This window comes from Oncorhynchus gorbuscha, linkage group LG11 (assembly GCF_021184085.1).
Source record: "Oncorhynchus gorbuscha isolate QuinsamMale2020 ecotype Even-year linkage group LG11, OgorEven_v1.0, whole genome shotgun sequence".
NCBI lineage: Eukaryota > Metazoa > Chordata > Actinopteri > Salmoniformes > Salmonidae > Oncorhynchus > Oncorhynchus gorbuscha.
Window position 1 is genome coordinate 47,507,431 of NC_060183.1, and position 17,539 is coordinate 47,524,969.

General features: G+C 39.5%; 1 protein-coding gene across 2 annotated transcripts in view; it reads right to left on the reverse strand.

Moving 5' to 3' along the window:
* Positions 1–711: 711 nt before the first annotated feature.
* LOC124047841 (reticulon-4 receptor-like) overlaps positions 712–17,539 on the reverse strand; it is a 35,519-nt gene continuing 18,691 nt past the window's right edge. For both annotated transcript variants that reach the window (XM_046368159.1, XM_046368160.1), the window contains exon 2: positions 712–2,802. In XM_046368159.1, coding sequence (XP_046224115.1) covers positions 1,412–2,802 — 1,391 coding nt within the window. In that variant the 3' untranslated portion in view covers positions 712–1,411. The remainder of the gene's footprint in view (positions 2,803–17,539) is intronic.

The following is a 17,539-nucleotide window of genomic DNA, read 5'->3' on the forward strand; positions in this document are numbered from 1 at the left end:
TTGGTCCACACCTTCTTCAGACGAACATCGTTACATTTAAAATAAGGCTATAACGTAAAAAGGGTCTGAATACTTTCCGAATGCACTGTATATTGGCTAGTACTACTGGGAGTGGTGGGATTCAATTCAATTAGTTTGAAATCCCGCAACAATTGGACAAACAATATGAATTTGAAAGTCTTTCCATTTAAATGAAAGGAGTCAGCCACACCCTTCTATGACCTATTAGATATTCAGTGGCAGGAAAGCATTATTACACTTAATATATTTCCAATATCCCTGAGATTGGCCTTGAATTCACAGCGTGGCGGTGCATGGGCAACCCCACATTGATTTATGTCTGTTTCAATGTTGTTTTCAGCAGGTCTCCACTCTTGGGTTTCGCAATAATTACATCTTCATGATACATTCCAGCGTAATCAAGAAAAAAATAGTGGTTTCTCAGGAGGTTAAACATTGTATTTATCCAAATAGAAAATGTTATTAAGTTACTAAGCTGCCAGAGACAAGACAATCACTATTGACAATGCTTTCCCTTCTGTGGAGTTGATAACCAGGAACAGAGGCTATTTTTCCTACTCATACAAAGCAAGCTGGTGATTAACTATACATTATTCATTTGCTTGAATAGATAACATAACAAATGTAAGAAAGAGAATACTTTATTTGTAATATATTTATACTTTTACACAAGTAAAATAAAATGCATATGAATGAAGAGTGAATGAATAGACAGCACTCTTTTGAGAATGCTAACTGTAACCACAGCGTGACAAGAAAACAAAACGCAGAAATATCAACGTCTCAGTTCAATCTGTAGTGCTGAATGTCAGCATGACAACCTGTTTGAAACGTAAAGACAATGTTCCTACGTTCGAGGAGACTGCATTCACGGTAAACGCTGCATATGTCGGCTCAATCTGGCTAAGGCTGAACTTCGGCGAAACGGATTGAATCGAGACCAAAGCATTTGTACGTTTACACTTATGAACATAAAAATCATCATTAACAAAAATACATGGAGTAAGATCTGTCACGTCTTTGGGGTTGTTATGAAGGAAACCTCGAAAGGTTCTGGATTTTAAACAGTAGCACTGTTTCATTGTCTTTGTAATAACCAGTCACCACCATTGGCAGAGTAAGCTTAGAGACGATAGGACCTCCCAGAAGAAGTCATTTTCATAGCTGAGCAAAACTGGGCACAAATCCATGAAATATATACATTTGGAATTGACATACTGTAGAAAGGCATCCATTTGTTGATGTGTGTTTTTTTAGCGCTTCCATTTCTCTTTTCAGATTCATATCTTTAGATCTATGACATATTTCCCCCTTCCCACCCCTGGTACTTAGCAGGGCCTCCTGTCCTGGCCTTACACTGGCCCATATTATCCCTCTGTGATTGTAAATCCTAACTGAAGTCTAAGGATAGCCAAAACAAAAGAAGAATGATAAGCCTCCATGCTCCGATTGTAGATCCGTGGGACTTGAGACACAGAGAGTCTGACATGTTCTCCTTTGTACACATTTTCTTTTTTTCAGTGTCATTGGAGGGATCTAGATCCTCTGATGAATGGTCCAGATTGTTAGATAATGTTCCTCCTGGCCCATCGTTCAGGCTCTCTTTGTTCTGGGGTTCGTTGGGGTCAGCTTCCATAAGCTTAGTTTTGGAGATGTTTTCCTTCTCCTTCAGAGGATTGTTGGTGATTTGTCTGCTGTTGTAGGAGGACTGATCTGGAAGACCCTTACTGGAGATGATGGAGGACTTGTCGTTGTCTGAGAGACAGCACCTAGGAATACCAGCCCTAAGTGGACTCTCCGTGGTGAGTTTTCCAGAGCGAGCCTTAGAACTGAACACACTAACCCAAGTATGTTGAGAGCTCTCATAACAACCCTCCAGGTCAGGGCTCTTTAACCGTTTCAGGTCTTTCCCAGCCAGTCTAGCTGGAACATGGCACTCAAGCTCTGAGCTAGACCCTTTGAAGCCCTTGAACCAATCCCACAGGGTCCTGGCCCGGCAGTCACAGATCCACTGGTTCCCATTCAGACGCAGGTACTGGAGGGACACCAATGGGTCCATGGTCTCCCCTGTCAACACTGTTAAATTATTGAAGAACAGAAACAAAGTGGTCAGCTTGCGCAGGTCATGAAATGCCTTGCGCTGGACAAAGGTCACTAGATTCTGATGGAGAAGCAAGCGATCCAGGCTTACCAAGCCGCGCAGCATGTGATCCGTCACAGTCTTTATCTTGTTGTTGTGGAGGAACAGGTAGGTCAGGTTAGCTAGGTCCAGAAACGTATCGTCATGCAGAGTTAGTAAACTGTTGTCCTGGAGATAGAGGTGCTGCAGGGAAAAGAGTCCCCTAAACACACCCACAGGCAGCTCAGACAAGCCACACCTGTGCAGATGCAGGGTGTGCAGTCTGGAGAGGCCTCTGAAAGCTGTGGGGCTGATGATCCTTAAATCATTGTCCCCTATGTCCAGCTCCTCCAGCCTCTCCAGGCCGTAAAAGGCCCCGGCCTCAATGTGGCTGATGTTGTTGGAGTAGAGCCAGAGGACGGTAAGGTTCCTGCAGGGGCTGAAGCTGGTGGAGCGCACCACAGTTAGCTTGTTGTTCTGGAGGAAAATCCGTTGGCTGTGGACAGGGATCTCTGTGGGGATGGAGTAGAGGCCCTGCTGCTGGCAGGCCAGGGTGGGCCGTGGCTCGCTGTGGCATATGCATGGCGCTGGGCAGCCCTCCACTCGACCCTCTATCGGAGGCACTAATTGAAGCCAGAGGATCAGAATGTAGAGTTCGCCAACTGCAAATGAGAAAGACACGAGTGGGTAATGAGAGATTGTTGGGGTTCACAGAAGAAAAAAACTATCTGCTGTAAATCATCCAAAATAAATAAGGTGCTATCATTTAGCATACTGTAGCATATTTAAACAGTCCCTTAAAATTACTCACAGTTGCTATAAAAGCTAGAACCTAAAAATAATGGAAAATAAAATAATACAAGTAGAAATGTGGAATTCATTTTAATGCGAGAATATTTTGATTTTACATATTCAAATGTAGTGTTCTTTAGATTTTATGATTTTATGGAATGAGGCAGCAACACACTACCTTCTATAAAATGGCCGTGGCCATATTTGCAAACCTTAAAATAAATCAGTTTTGCAAGTCTTAACAGTGTAGAAGATCCTGGTTTCGTTTTCGCTGGCTGTGCCATAACATTTCATCTCTGTTCAGACATCTAACTGCATAAGAACGGTGACATTCTCTTTTCTTCATGTATTTGAATGAAAAACGGAATTCAAAGACATCAGGGCAAACGCCAAAGGGATTATACAGCCCCACAGAAACCAATATTTATTAAGTGAAATGGATATAATGCACTTATGACACTCAGTCAATTTACATCAAAAACTCTGCATTTCCCCCTATGAGTAAAGCACATTTTGCTAATCTAAAAGTGGAGAGCAGCTGGATTACACACCAGCTGGAGATTTATCTCAAATTGGGTAGCTTTTTACCAGTTCAATTTCAATCCTCTTCTGGAAGCACAGACCAGAGAGAAGAAGAGGAAGGAAAACGATGGAGGGAGGGAGGAAACGAGAGAGTGGGGGTGGAGGTTGGACTATTTCACAAATTAATAAAACATTGGTGGGTTGAGCAAAAAATCCTCCACACTAACAGAACAAATGGAACTAATCACATATGAGGACACCTGGGAATTGCCACTCGGCCTGTGCTAGAGATCTCAGAGTGGATTTGAATGCTTGAAAGGGCAATTGACACAGGTCTCTCATGCCAGTGCTGACATCACATGTAACCTTGTGGAATGCCTACTGCAGATGAGATCAGACAGAACTCGTCTCCAGTGCAGGATGTGCTTTCCTCCTACGGTTACTACACTGTAAGTCTCTCTTATCGTAAAAGGAAACCCCAATTTGATAGAACCAACGTATTTGCTTTCATTGCCTTTAAAACGTGCCATTATCCTCAAAGGTTTTACATTGCATTACTACGTGCTTCACCAACACATTTTATGGACTACAGGTATTTGCCTGTTGATATGTGCAGTTAATTCATGGAAACAAGAGGAATATAATATGGTTGTAATAATGGCTATGAGCATGAGAATTTGTGAGGCTTGTGAAGGCTGTCAGACCGGCAACAGTGAGACTGGAGTCTAATAGGGCACCGTTTTTTTTTAAACAGAAGGAGTGATCATTTGTAGACAAAGCATCTTCAAACCAGATGGCTTTTAAATAACAGACGAATTATGACTCCAAAGCCAAAGAACCGACAACTGAATGACACATAGACGAATAGAGAGAGAGCGAGAGAATGATGCTTGTGAACAAAACAATAGATAACGCGAATTCACACAATATAATCTATTTGTATTCTAGTCATTTCATCAGAGCAATTCCAACTAGACAGTCATATTATTAGCATTGCCCGATATGTTCTGGGTGGTGGGCATTGCCCACCGGACTCAGAAGCAGGCCTTAGTCACCTAAATTAAAAAATCCCCTGGCGCAGATGCTAGTTTTGGGACTATTAGACCTCTCCGAAGAAATGCTCACAGCTCCAGCATTATTATTATTAATTATTATGTAAATTAAGCCATCATAATTTCAGGCACTAAGCGGTGGTTCCCAAATGAATACTGTATTTGGAGACTGTAAGAACTGAACAGAATGTGTGCATTTTCTGACCATAAATTGAAAGCTAAAACTGTACAATGCACTCAAAGATGTAGGTAAGTATTGACGTAAGAGTCATTTCGTGTCATTTCAGCAAGCCATGACAACCACCATCTCCGATTGTTCTGAAATCGTTTCTGTAGTTAGAAACAGGTAAGATTGGCATTCCTGATTTTGAGAAATTAATATATTGATTGCACCCAAATTGCCGATTTTAAATGTAATTTATAGGATTTAGACAATATTCAATAAATATTCTGTCGTACCCAAAATTCGATCTGGACAAAACATTTTCCTACCAATGAGTAAGACATTAGGAATAAAAAGGTTTAAAGCCACCCACAGAACCCCCACTCCACACAACAATCCCATCCCAACAACCAGTATACTGTATCAATTCTTTATGTTTATGTAGTATAAGCAGTTTCCCTGTGAATCTGGTGATGTTCTTTTCCACCACTGTTCAGAGAAAGTAGTAATTGAAGTCGCTTGCATTGATTACCATCAGGTAGTGTGGAAGTACCATATTTGGAGCACTAGTTGCTCCTGTTCCTGCTATACCGCCTCACTATTTACTCCATTTTGCTTGTCTCTTGGGTTTATTAAATAGATCACAACATTTCCTTTGCAACTTTGGGAAGAAAACCAATAGATTGTGCTCATGCTGAAAACATGAGGGCGGCAGGTCGCCTAGTGGTTAAAGCGTTGGACTAATAACCAAAAGGTTGCAAGATCGAATCCCTGAGTTGTCAATGTAAAAATCTGTTGTTCTACCCCTGAACAAGGCAGTTAACTCACTGTTCCTAGGCTGTCATTGAAAATAAGAAATTATTCTTAACTGACTTGCCTAGTTAAATAAAGATACAATAGTGTGGTCATCCTCATAGTTCAAGCCAGTCCTCTGTGAAAGCAATTCTGTGAAAACAATCCTTAAATAGTCCACAAAAGACAGCTCTCTGAAAGGCTATCCCTATGGTGCAATTATAATATGAAGAATTTTCCTACAAGCCCATTAACGTTGATGGAGAAATGGGATAGGGGACTAAAAATGTTGTGACAACACTAGTACATAATATAATGCAATATATTGCACAGCTTTGTAATGCTTTCCCTGTGGATCTGGTGATGTTTTTTCCCACCACTGCTCAGAGAAATTAGTAATTGAAGTCTCCATTTTGCTCGTCTCTTGTGTTTATTAAATAGATCACAACATTCCCGTTGCAACTTTGTCAACCACAACAAAACTATCAGGAAACATATCTATATGTATGGTGATTAGTGGCATTGACCAACCAACCCAACCTAATACCATTACCAAACACTTCACAGTGTGTGTTTGGGACTTTTACCATTGAAGACCATAAGACGGAATCTATTAGAACTGCTGTAGCCTAATCATTTGCTTGTTCAACTGGAATGGTCTAACAGTAACTAATCTAGAGCTTTTGTGAAGGGAATAAACCATACACAAAGGGGCCGTTTCTTGGACACAGATGAAGCGTAAGAGAAGACCTGAATTGCTTTCACGGAGGACTTGAATTGTGAGGCTGACCACACAATGTATTTTCTTCATGAGCCAAATCGATTGGTTTTCTTCCCAAAGTTGCAAAGAAAAATGTTGTGATCTGTTTAATAAACACAAGAGACCAGAGAAGTGGATGAAATAGTGAGGCGGTATAGCAGGAACAGCAGCATCTAATGGTCAAAACACTACTTCATGGTAAACGATGTAAGCAACTTCAATGACTAATTTCTCTGAACGGGGGGGGGGGACATCACCAGATTCACAGAGAATACATGACATAGTATGGAAAATCAATACTCCAAACCACAGCTTCATACTACTTGTCAAACATAGAGACTTGAAACTTATACTGGTTGTTGGGGTGGGATTGGCGTGGGGTGAGGGGGTCCGCAGATTTTTTATTTTTTTATTTTCCATGTTTTACTCATTAGTAGGAAGAAGTTCGGTCCAAATCAGATGTTGACTATCCTACCGATCCTCGACTTCGGCGATGTCATCTACAAAATGGCTTCCAACACTCTACTCAGCAAACTGGATGCAGTCTATCACAGTGCCATCCGTTTTGTCACTAAAGCACCTTATACCACCCACCACTGCGACTTGTATGCTCTAGTCGGCTGGCCCTCACTACATATTCGTCGCCAGACCCACTGGCTCCAGGTCATCTACAAGTCCATGCTAGGTAAAGCTCCGCCTTATCTCAGTTCACTGGTCACGATGGCAACACCCATCCGTAGCACACGCTCCAGCAGGTGTATCTCACTGATCATCCCTAAAGCCAACACATCATTTGGCCGCCTTTCGTTCCAGTACTCTGCTGCCTGTGACTGGAACGAATTGCAAAAATCGCTGAAGTTGGAGACTTTTATCTCCCTCACCAACTTCAAACATCAGCTATCCGAGCAGCTAACCGATCGCTGCAGCTGTACATAGTCTATAGGAAAATAGCCCACCCATTTTCACCTACCTCATTCCCATACTGTTTTTTATACTGTTTTTATTTATTTATTTTTCTGCTCTTTTGCACACCAATATCTCTACCTGTACATGACCATCTGATCATTTATCACTCCAGTGTTAATCTGCAAAACTGTATTATTCGCCTACCTCCTCATGCCTTTTGCACACATTGTATATAGACTGCCCATTTTTTTCTACTGTGTTATTGACTTGTTAATTGTTTATTCCATGTGTAACTCTGTGTTGTCTGTTCACACTGCTATGCTTTATCTTGGCCAGGTCGCAGTTGCAAATGAGAACTTGTTCTCAACTAGCCTACCTGGTTAAATAAAGGTGAAATAAAAAATAAATAAAAAAATTGATTGAATATTATCCTATAAATTCCTATAAATTAAAATGGCCAATAAAAGTCCGATAAATTAAAATGGCCAATTTGGGTGCAATCAATTAGAAATCAAATTATTTTTCTTATTGTATTGGTTACTAACTACATAACCAATTTCAGAACAATCTAAGATGGTGGGTGTTGAAATCCTCTTTCTTGTGCTTTTTGAGGTGGAACAACTCATAATGTGTTTACAGTAAATTCACAGCAACGTATCATCAAATGTCTTAACAGGTTGTAAAGATTTACAGGACCCCCATTATTTGAAAGCCAATGGAATCCAACCTTAGCCATTGTACAGATATCTTGCAATCACTTTGCACCATTGAGAAAGGACCTATAAAAATACAGCTACAGATGTAGGATTTTAATTTGATCACCCAGGTTGCAGGTGCAAACATGTCTATTAATTATAATCCACATAATAATTAACATTTCCTTTTTGCTGCAATATTATTTTCCTGCTGTAGCAAACTGGCTCAAATTAAGATCCTAGATCTCTATTAGATTGCCTCCTCCCAGCACAATTCTCAAGAGACAGCGGACTATGACATACTTTTTCATATAAAACCAATCTTTGCACTGCTTGGAAGTCTATGGCTATTATATGTGGCAGCCATCCCAGTGGTACTTTTCAGAGGGAGAAAAAAGCATAGCTTTCAGCACCAAGCAATGCGAGAAGAAAAAGCTGATGCTTGCTAGACAGGATGCCACAGTACAGACAGTCACAACAAGCTATTAAAACTGCAGAGCGTTGAGGTCAGCTCGGGAAGAAGTGTTTGCAGTAAATATCCATGAAGTCAACTCGACAGGTTAAAAACACACAACCCAGCAAACTGTATCAGTAAAGATGAAGGATCTTAATTTGAGCCAATTTGCTACAGCAGGAAAATAATCCTCTAGCAACAGGAAATGTAAACATTTATGTGGATTATATGTAATTAATGGATATTTTTCTGAAAGCTTTAGAAACCATTATAAACCTAAAATACACCATAAATGTGCATTTTGTTCTGTGAAGGAAAATTCTCAGCAACAAAAGAGTGATCAAATTACGATCCTACATCTGTATTTGAGAAAAATAATTTGTTTCAGATTTGAATCAGATTTTTTAAATCAAATGAATCAGTTAGAATGAATTCCAGTATGAATGAATTCCAGATATAAACTAATACTGTAATTGCAGATCTGGCAGCATATTGCAAAATCAATATATACCTGGTTAAACCAACTAGCAGACACAGACAGAGCATCACATCAGTCACAGACTTTGCAAAAAATATACCGCAAGATCATTCCCAATGAATGAAAAGGTATTAAGTGCACTGGTGTGCATATGTGCATAGCAATAGGTGTATCCTTGTGCATCAACATTCATGACAGACTGGTGCTTTTTAAAAACCTCTTTAATGTGTCATGAAACAGTTTGACAAGTTTTTCTCTGACTGTGACGTGCACGTCATCAGAAAAAAGCAAAGACATATTTTTTTTTTCACCAAGAGGCAAGAGAGATAGGGTGCCTCAACCCATCACCAAAAAAAACTCAACTAAAGTTTGACGGTGTTCTAAAAGGTTTTCTTCATCCAGGCATGTGTTGTGCTGAATATCCTATGGCGGAGGAAAAGGTCCTGCATTATTGACTAGCTGCTCCTGTTCGGGGGTGCCTGGGTACACTAAGCCCTCGTGGTGGAAAATGGTTTCTGCAGTAACGAGGAGCGATAAGGCACAAGGCCACTGAACCCCAGTGCCTCTAGATCATCGCATGGCCAGGCACTGGAGTTTCTCATTGCACAGCTGATAAGAGATTCTCAGCCACAGCCCTTTATTGATCCATCACCTTTTCATTTAGTGAGCTGTCCAGTCTAAGCCCTGCCGTTCCCTACCCTCCACAGCACAGCACCCCTGCTGGCCAGCCTAGCCAGGCATCCCTGTTGGTCTTGTTCCCTTTATTTTCTCATCCTCTTATCTCGCTTTTGCTGAACAACAACCAAAATGTAAGCTGACGTGAAATTAGTTTGTGTACCTCACTCGACTTGGCCCTGAGTATAGGGGTAGGAGGTGTTGTGCAAGCTGAAGACAGCGTTCTGATAAGAGGCTGTGTTTGACAGGGGGCAACTGTGATGGTGGAGGATCGCACAGCTGTAAGGACCCCTATCTGCTGCCTCCACTGTTAATGCTGTCACAGAGTAGAAGAGAAGGAGAGACTGAGCCCACCGTCCTTTTGCCTGTCACTGACAGAGTCTGAGCTGCCTTGGTACTGCTGTACTCATATATGTAACATATAAAATATCGTTTTTTAATAAGAAAATGTAAGATACATTTGAAATATTTACAATTGGCCAAATAATGTATATACTGTATATGAAAAATATCTAATACATTTTAAATACATTCCAACATATATTACGAAATGTATTTCAAATGTACTGTATAACATGAAATAATGCATTTTAGAATATGGTTTCACATATTTATCAATATTTGATAAATATATTTGAAAAAATGTATTTGTAAATGTTTTGTAAAATATTTCCAAATGCAACACCCATTTAAATGTATTTGTAATAATTATAAATATTCACTACTGTTCAAAAGTTTGGATCACTGTTCTTTAAAAAAAAAAGAAAGTCTACTTTTTTTGTCCATTAAAATAACACCAAATTGATCAGTGTAGACATTGTTCATGATGTAAATGACTATCGTAGCTGGATTTTTTTATGAAATATCTACATAGGCGTACAGAGGCCCATTATCAGCAACCATCACTCCTGTGTTCCAATGGCACCTTGTGTTAGCTAATCCAAGTTGATCATTTTAAAAGGCTAATTGATCATTTGAAAACCATTTCGAAATTATGTTAGCACAGCTGAAAACTGTTGTTAAGGATTAAAGAAGCTATAAAACTGGACATCTTTTGACTAGTTGAGTATCTGTAGCATCAGCATTTGTGGGTCCAATTACAGGCTCAAAATGGCCAGAAACAAATCACTTTCTTCTGAAACTTGTCAGTCTATTCTTGTTCTTAGAAATGAAGGCTATTCCATGCGTGGAATTGCCAAGAAACTGAAGATCTCGTACAACGCTGTGTACTACTCCCTACACAAAACAGAGCAAACTGGCTCTAGCCAGAATAGAAAGAGGAGTGGGAGGAGTGGGAGGCCCCGGTGCACAACTAAGCAAGAGGTCAAGTACATTAGAGTGTCTAGTTTGAGAAACAGACGCCTCACAATTCCTCAACTGTCAGCTTTATTAAATAGTACCCGCAAAACACCAGTCTCAACGTCAACAGTGAAGAGGCGACTCCGGGATGCTGGCCTTCTAGGCAGAGTTGCAAAGGAAAAGCCATATCTCTGTCCAGTGTCTGTGTTCTAAATATTTTATTTTTTATTTGCCAGTCTGAGATATGGCGTATTTTTCACATTAGCTCAACAGTGCCGTGGGGGGATACCGATCCAATAGAGGTTAACACCCGTCCGCTTAACCAATGTGTCAGAGGAAACACTGGTTAACTGCACCCGGGCCACCACAAGGAGTTGCTAGAGCGCAATGACCAAGTAACGCCCCCCCGGCCAAACCTCCCCTAAACCCAACTGTGCAGCACCCTAAGGGACTCCCAGTAATGGCCGTTTGTGATACAGTCCAGGATTGAACCCGGGTCTGTAACTCAAGCACTGTGACGCAGTGCCTTAGACCACTGTGCCACTCAGGAGGCCATAATTGTTATTTTTTATAAAAGTGTATAGAAAATATAATACATTTGCCAAATCATATTGTCTTAACAATTAACCTTTAGTGGGTTATTTGGTACCATTAGGACCACAGAACTGGCAGTGTACAAGCTTAACCTTAAACTACAGAACAAAACAGAACACATTAACTGGATGGAGTGGCCAAAAAATCGTTAAGATTTAACCTCTCCTCCAAGTCTTCTAATTGGCTGCCACCGCTACAATATATTTTGTTAAAAGAACATGATACTGTACATTAAGGGTCATGTAGTGACTCCATAACTTTCATGTGCATATGACAAACAAACAAACTTGATGAGAGCATTGACTTGATGAGAGCATTGACTTGATGAGAGCATTGACTTGATGAAAGCATTGACTTGATGAAAGCATTGACTTGATGAGAGCATTGACTTGATGAGAGCATTGACTTGATGAAAGCATTGACTTGATGAAAGCATTGACTTGATGAAAGCATTGACTTGATGAAAGCATTGACTTGATGAAAGCATTGACTTGATGAAAGCATTGGCACTCTACGTAAAGGGGAGACTAACGAACATGAGTGTGTTCTCCGTTTTGCTCTCACGAATGTGATGGGACTCATCTGAAGGTAACCCATACAAACAAATGGAAGTATCACGGTAGTTTTGTGGCAACAAAAATAAGGGGTTAAATATGTGTCCAAAGAAAAAAGAAAATATTTCCTGAATTTTCTTATGTCTCCAAGATATAGGACAGACACTTTAAAACCTTATTCTTTATGTTTTATTTTACTGTCTTTTTTTGCCATTTATGAATGTGTTAGTCAGTGCATTTATATTGGCTATAGTAGTAAAGGTAACACTTGGAATGAAAAGTTTAGCAAACAAAAAAAATGGCTGTGGAACCAGTTTTTAATAAGTTAGTTATTAACTAAATTTATGGGTCTTTTGTTTCACAGTGTAAGACTAGTAAATAGTCCATGTAACCATTGAATTATCTGCATTGACCCTATCTTGCACTGACTCACAAGACTATATATACACTCACTCACACACTCCACTGACACTCTCACACAAAACCCACACAAATTCACATACACTACATACGAACACTACACACATAACACACACACGCATACTAACACAACACCCACATACATACAGTGCCTTCAGAAAGTATTCATACCCCTTGACTTTTTCCACATTTTGTTAAATTGAGATTTTGTGTCACTGGCCTACACACAATACCATAATGTCAAAGTGTAATTATATTTAGATAAATCTTTACAAATTAATTACGAATGAAAAGTTGAAATATATTGAGTTAATAACTATTCAACCACTTTGTTATGGCAAGCCTAAATAAGTTCATGATTAAAAATGTATTAAGTTAATAAGTTGAATAGACTCACTCTATGTGCAATAATAGTGTTTAACGTGATTTTTTGAATGACTACTGTACCTCCTCTCTGTACCTCACACATAATACTGTTCAGGGATTACCGTTCAGGGATGTCCCCATGAGGCCAACGGTGACATTAAAACAGTTACATAGTTTAATGGCTGTGATTTGTGAAAACTGAGGATGGATCAACAATACTCCACAATACTAACCTAAATTACAGAATGAAAATAAGGAATCCTGTACAGAATAAAAAAATATTGCAAACATGCATCCTGTTTGCAATAAGACACTCGAGTAAAACTGTAAACAATTTGGCTAAGATATTATGTTTATGTCCTGAATACAAAGCATTATGTTTGGGGTAAATCCAACACAACACATCACTGAGTATCACTCTTCATATTTTCAAGCATGGTGGTGGCTGCATGAAGTTATGGGTATACTTGTCAACGGGAAGGACTACAGTGTTTTATTTTAGGATAGAAAGAAATGGAATAGAGCTAAGCACAGGCAAAATCCTAGAGGAAAACTTGCTTCAGTCTGCTTTCCAACAGACACTGGGAGATGATCAACAACCAACTTGAAGGAGCTTAAAGAATTAGTGCAAATATTGTACAATCCAGGTATGCAAAGCTCTTAGAGACTTAACCAGAAAGACTCACAGCTGTCACCGCAGCCAAAGAGGATTCTAACATGTATTGACTCAGGGGTGTGAATACTTATGTAAATTATATATATCTTTATTTCATTTTCAATACATTTGCAAACATTTCTAAAAACATGTTTTCACTTTGTCATTATGGGTTATTATGTGTAGATGGATGAGAGAAAAACATGCATTTAATAAAAATTGTATTCAGTCTGTAACACAACAAAATGTTCCTGAAGGCACTGTCCAGTATGGACACTAGTCGTCCAACATTACCATGGGTTGAAGAACTAAATGTGGCAACTTTCAGAATGAATCAAACCACCGTTTTCCTCCATTTGTTCCTCCAAAGGCTCTCCAAACCTGTTTTTTTATGGTTCATAAATACTTTCCTAAACCTAAATAATCGACAAGATCAGAGTATATTTCAATCTACCAATTGGTGCTGAAGTGGAGACGAATATGCATATATTTATACCTCATTCATACAACATCGATATACAACATTCTAACTAAAAGGTGTACCGTATTTAAAGGGAGGACTTACGATAAGTGTACTGAAATGAAATGAAATGAATGAAAACTCCACGAACAAATCTCTTGGCCAGCAAGTGGGATTTCATTTATTATACATTTGCTAAAATGTCTAAAAACATGTTTTCACTTTGTCATTATGGGGTATAGTGTGTAGTTGGAAAGAAAATCTATTTAATACATTTTTCATTCCGCCTGTAACAACAAAATAAGTGAAAGGGTATGAATACTTCCTGAAGACTCTGTACACACACATATAGTTTCACACTCAACATATGCAGCTGCTACCCTGTTTTTTATTCTTACTCTTATTATTATTTATTCGGATGCCTAGTCACTTTACTTTACCCTGCCTCTATGTACATATCTACCTCAAATACCTCGTACCCCTGCACGCTGATCTTTTACTGGTACTCCCTGTATATAGCTTCGTTCTTGTGCATTTTATTCCTCTTATAGAGTTACTTTTATTTATTGTATTTTTAAAAAATCTGCGTCAATGGGAAGGGCTCGTAAGCAAGTATTTCACAGTAAAACCGTATGCGCATGTGACAAATAAAATGTGATTTGATTTGGAGAAATCAATCAATCTGATTTTCAATAGGAATACCGACTTGGTAAAGTGCAAAAATGTAGCATTTTGACATGTCCCTCCATGCCCCTTCTAAGAAGATATTAACCCATTAAACCTCCAAAATACTCCATGTTTCCACCATCACTGCGAAGCTCTAGTTATTTAGGTGACTTTGAGAAAGTTCTTTCTGAAGATGATTGTTTATTTCTCGTGATTCATGTACGTCTGTCCCTCATTTTAAGGTGAACCCTGTTACTGGAATTGAACTCTTGCTTTATTCCTTTTAAAATATTTATTCCAAAATCAACATTGAACATCTAATAGTCAAATTATAGTGTAAAAACAGGTGAGCTGGTTCTACTCTTTTTGGCCATTTCCGGGAGGGTAGCCTAGTGGTTAGAGCGTTGGACTAGTAACCGGAAGGTTGCGAGTTCAAACCCCTGAGCTGACAAGGTACAAATCTGTCGTTCTGCCCCTGAACAGGCAGTTAACCCACTGTTCCCAGGCCGTCATTGAAAATAAGAATGTGTTCTTAACTGACTTGCCTAGTTAAATAAAGGTAAAATAAAAAATAAAATAAAAATACTGTGCCTACAGTATTAATCAGCTGCCTAAAACTTGCCATGGCAATATTTATGTAGCAGCTTTTTATTTTTTACAATAGTGCCAGTGCACACACTTGTTTTCTTCTGAAAAATGGAAGGCTCTATGTGTGACTCCTGTGCCAATACTCATACGTTTGGAATTAAGCCTATGATTATGTAAGCTCAACCTGGAATTGTGTTTGTTAAAAGGAGGAGCCACCTTGAATTCATCCTATTTTGGACGTTTTCAATGGGTACACTCTCCAGCATGAATATCATGAAGACTTCAAAACGAGTTTGATTGTATTGGGTCCCATGTCAGACTGCTTGAAAGCCAAACCAGTTCTCACCTCACCATCCTCCCATTGATAATAGAACAAAGTGCAAAGTTTCATGGAGGCTGAAAGGTTGAGTTATACAGCACCAGTCTTCTTCACCTGTACTGCAAATAGTCTCACATTGCATCTATTATGCAGCAATGTTTCACAAGAAAAGTGGAGCTTGCCTTTCCAATCCATCCACAGTGAAAGGCAGGTTCCTGCTCTGTAATCTTTACCAATAAAAGAGAACATCTCAGAAGTAACAAAGGATGAAAGCCCTGCCAAACCTGAGTAATTTCACAGAAACAGGCCAACTTGGCAAATTATGCCAATTGAAGTAGAAACTGCAAACGGTGACAGCAACAGCTCCTTCCCATATACCTATAATCATAAATGGGAGGAAAAAAATCCCTGTTACTTCAGCTTTCTATCAAAGTGCTTTAAAGTTCCAATTCAGCAGTTTTTTTTTATCTCAATATCAAATCATTTCTGGGTAACAAAACCTTACTGTGATTGTTTTGAATTAAATTGTTCAAAAAGAAACAAAAATAGCTTCTTAGCAAAGAGCAATTTCTCATGCAATAATTTAGCTAGGACTGTCTGAGAGTGGTCTGACTGGGAAGGGGAAAACTGAAAACTAGCAGTTATTGCCAGAGAGGTTCGGAACTCTCTTTCTTATTGGTCATTGATGTCACCAGGCAGGCCAAAACTCCATCCCACTACAACAGGCTGACATTTCAGGCAAACAAACAGCTCTTAAAGTAAAAGGGCATTACCATAATTTCATAGTATTATTCCAACCTCATAGTGTGGAAATACATTTGAGCTAATTAGCAGACACTCTTATCCAGAGCAACTTACAGTAGAGAGTTCATACATTTCCTTCATACTGGTCCCCCATGGGATTCAAACCCACAACCATGGCAAGCCACCTGCTCTACCAACTAAGCCACACAGGACCCAGAGTATGGGAAACATTTCCATGACATAGACTGACCAGGTGAATCCAGGTGAAAGCTATGATCCCTTATTGATGTCACTTGTTAAATCCCTTATTGATGTCACTTGTTAAATCCACTTCAATCGGGGTAGATGAAGGTGAGAAGACAGGTTAAAGAAGGATTTTTAAGCCTTGAGACAATTGACACATGGATTGTGTATGTGTGCCTCTCAGAGGGGGGATGGGCAAGACAAAAGTGCCTTGCACAGTGCAGTCAACTCAATATTAGGATGGTGTTCTGAATTTTAGGTATACGTAGGGAATCATATTTTGGACTGCGCTGGGCCTTCAGCAACATGTTGTCATTACTAATAGAGATAGATTTGTATGGGAGTCACATTTTGTGTCGCTACTGCTTTGGTTCATGACTGTGTGGTGGTCCTTGAGCGGGCGAATGATGCGAAAAGCATTAGCATGCCCTCTAGTGTTAGCACAAGCCTCCCTGCTGGTGTGACTGGCTAGCACAGTGACCAGGCTGTCAAATGACAGCGGATATCCAACCTGACGTATTTAAGTGCCACAGCAAGCAGACCATGGAGAGAGCACATGCCAAAGACAGCCAGGGAAAAGAAAAGGGCTGTGTGATGTTGCGTCCTAATGACCCTCGTAAAAAACCCTGCATATCAGCCATAGATCCTCCATACAGTGCATTATATGGCTTAGCCTATTTGAATATCTCAAATATCTTGTGTGTTTTGTCACATATGCACACACAAATATGAATGCCGGTGTTAGATCATACAGTTATACTGATCAAACAGCATTATTTTCAGATATGAATAAGCTGTCTGTCTGTACACAATCCTTTATGTACTTTGGCAGCTTGAATTTAAATTGTATCAATGAATCAACTTAATAAGCATCACACTCTCCATTTCTCCCTGCTTCTCTCCATCCCTCTTTGTCTTTCACACTTACCTCTGTAAGTCGTCTCTACCGTGCATCTCTCACGCTCACTCTCTCATTCCCACCCACATTGACCTAGCATCGATTTTTTGGGAATGAAACTCTTCAAATACAGTTGATCTGTCTCTCGCAAAGACTGAAATACAGAGGCTGAAGTTCTAAACCATAGTATGGGAAACCATCAAAGTGAGCAGGTAATCCTTTTGGAAAATAAAATCCCCAGAGAAGCTTCTGACTGTGGATAAGGGCAAATTGGATTAATAACACTATCTGCTTTAATAAGCTA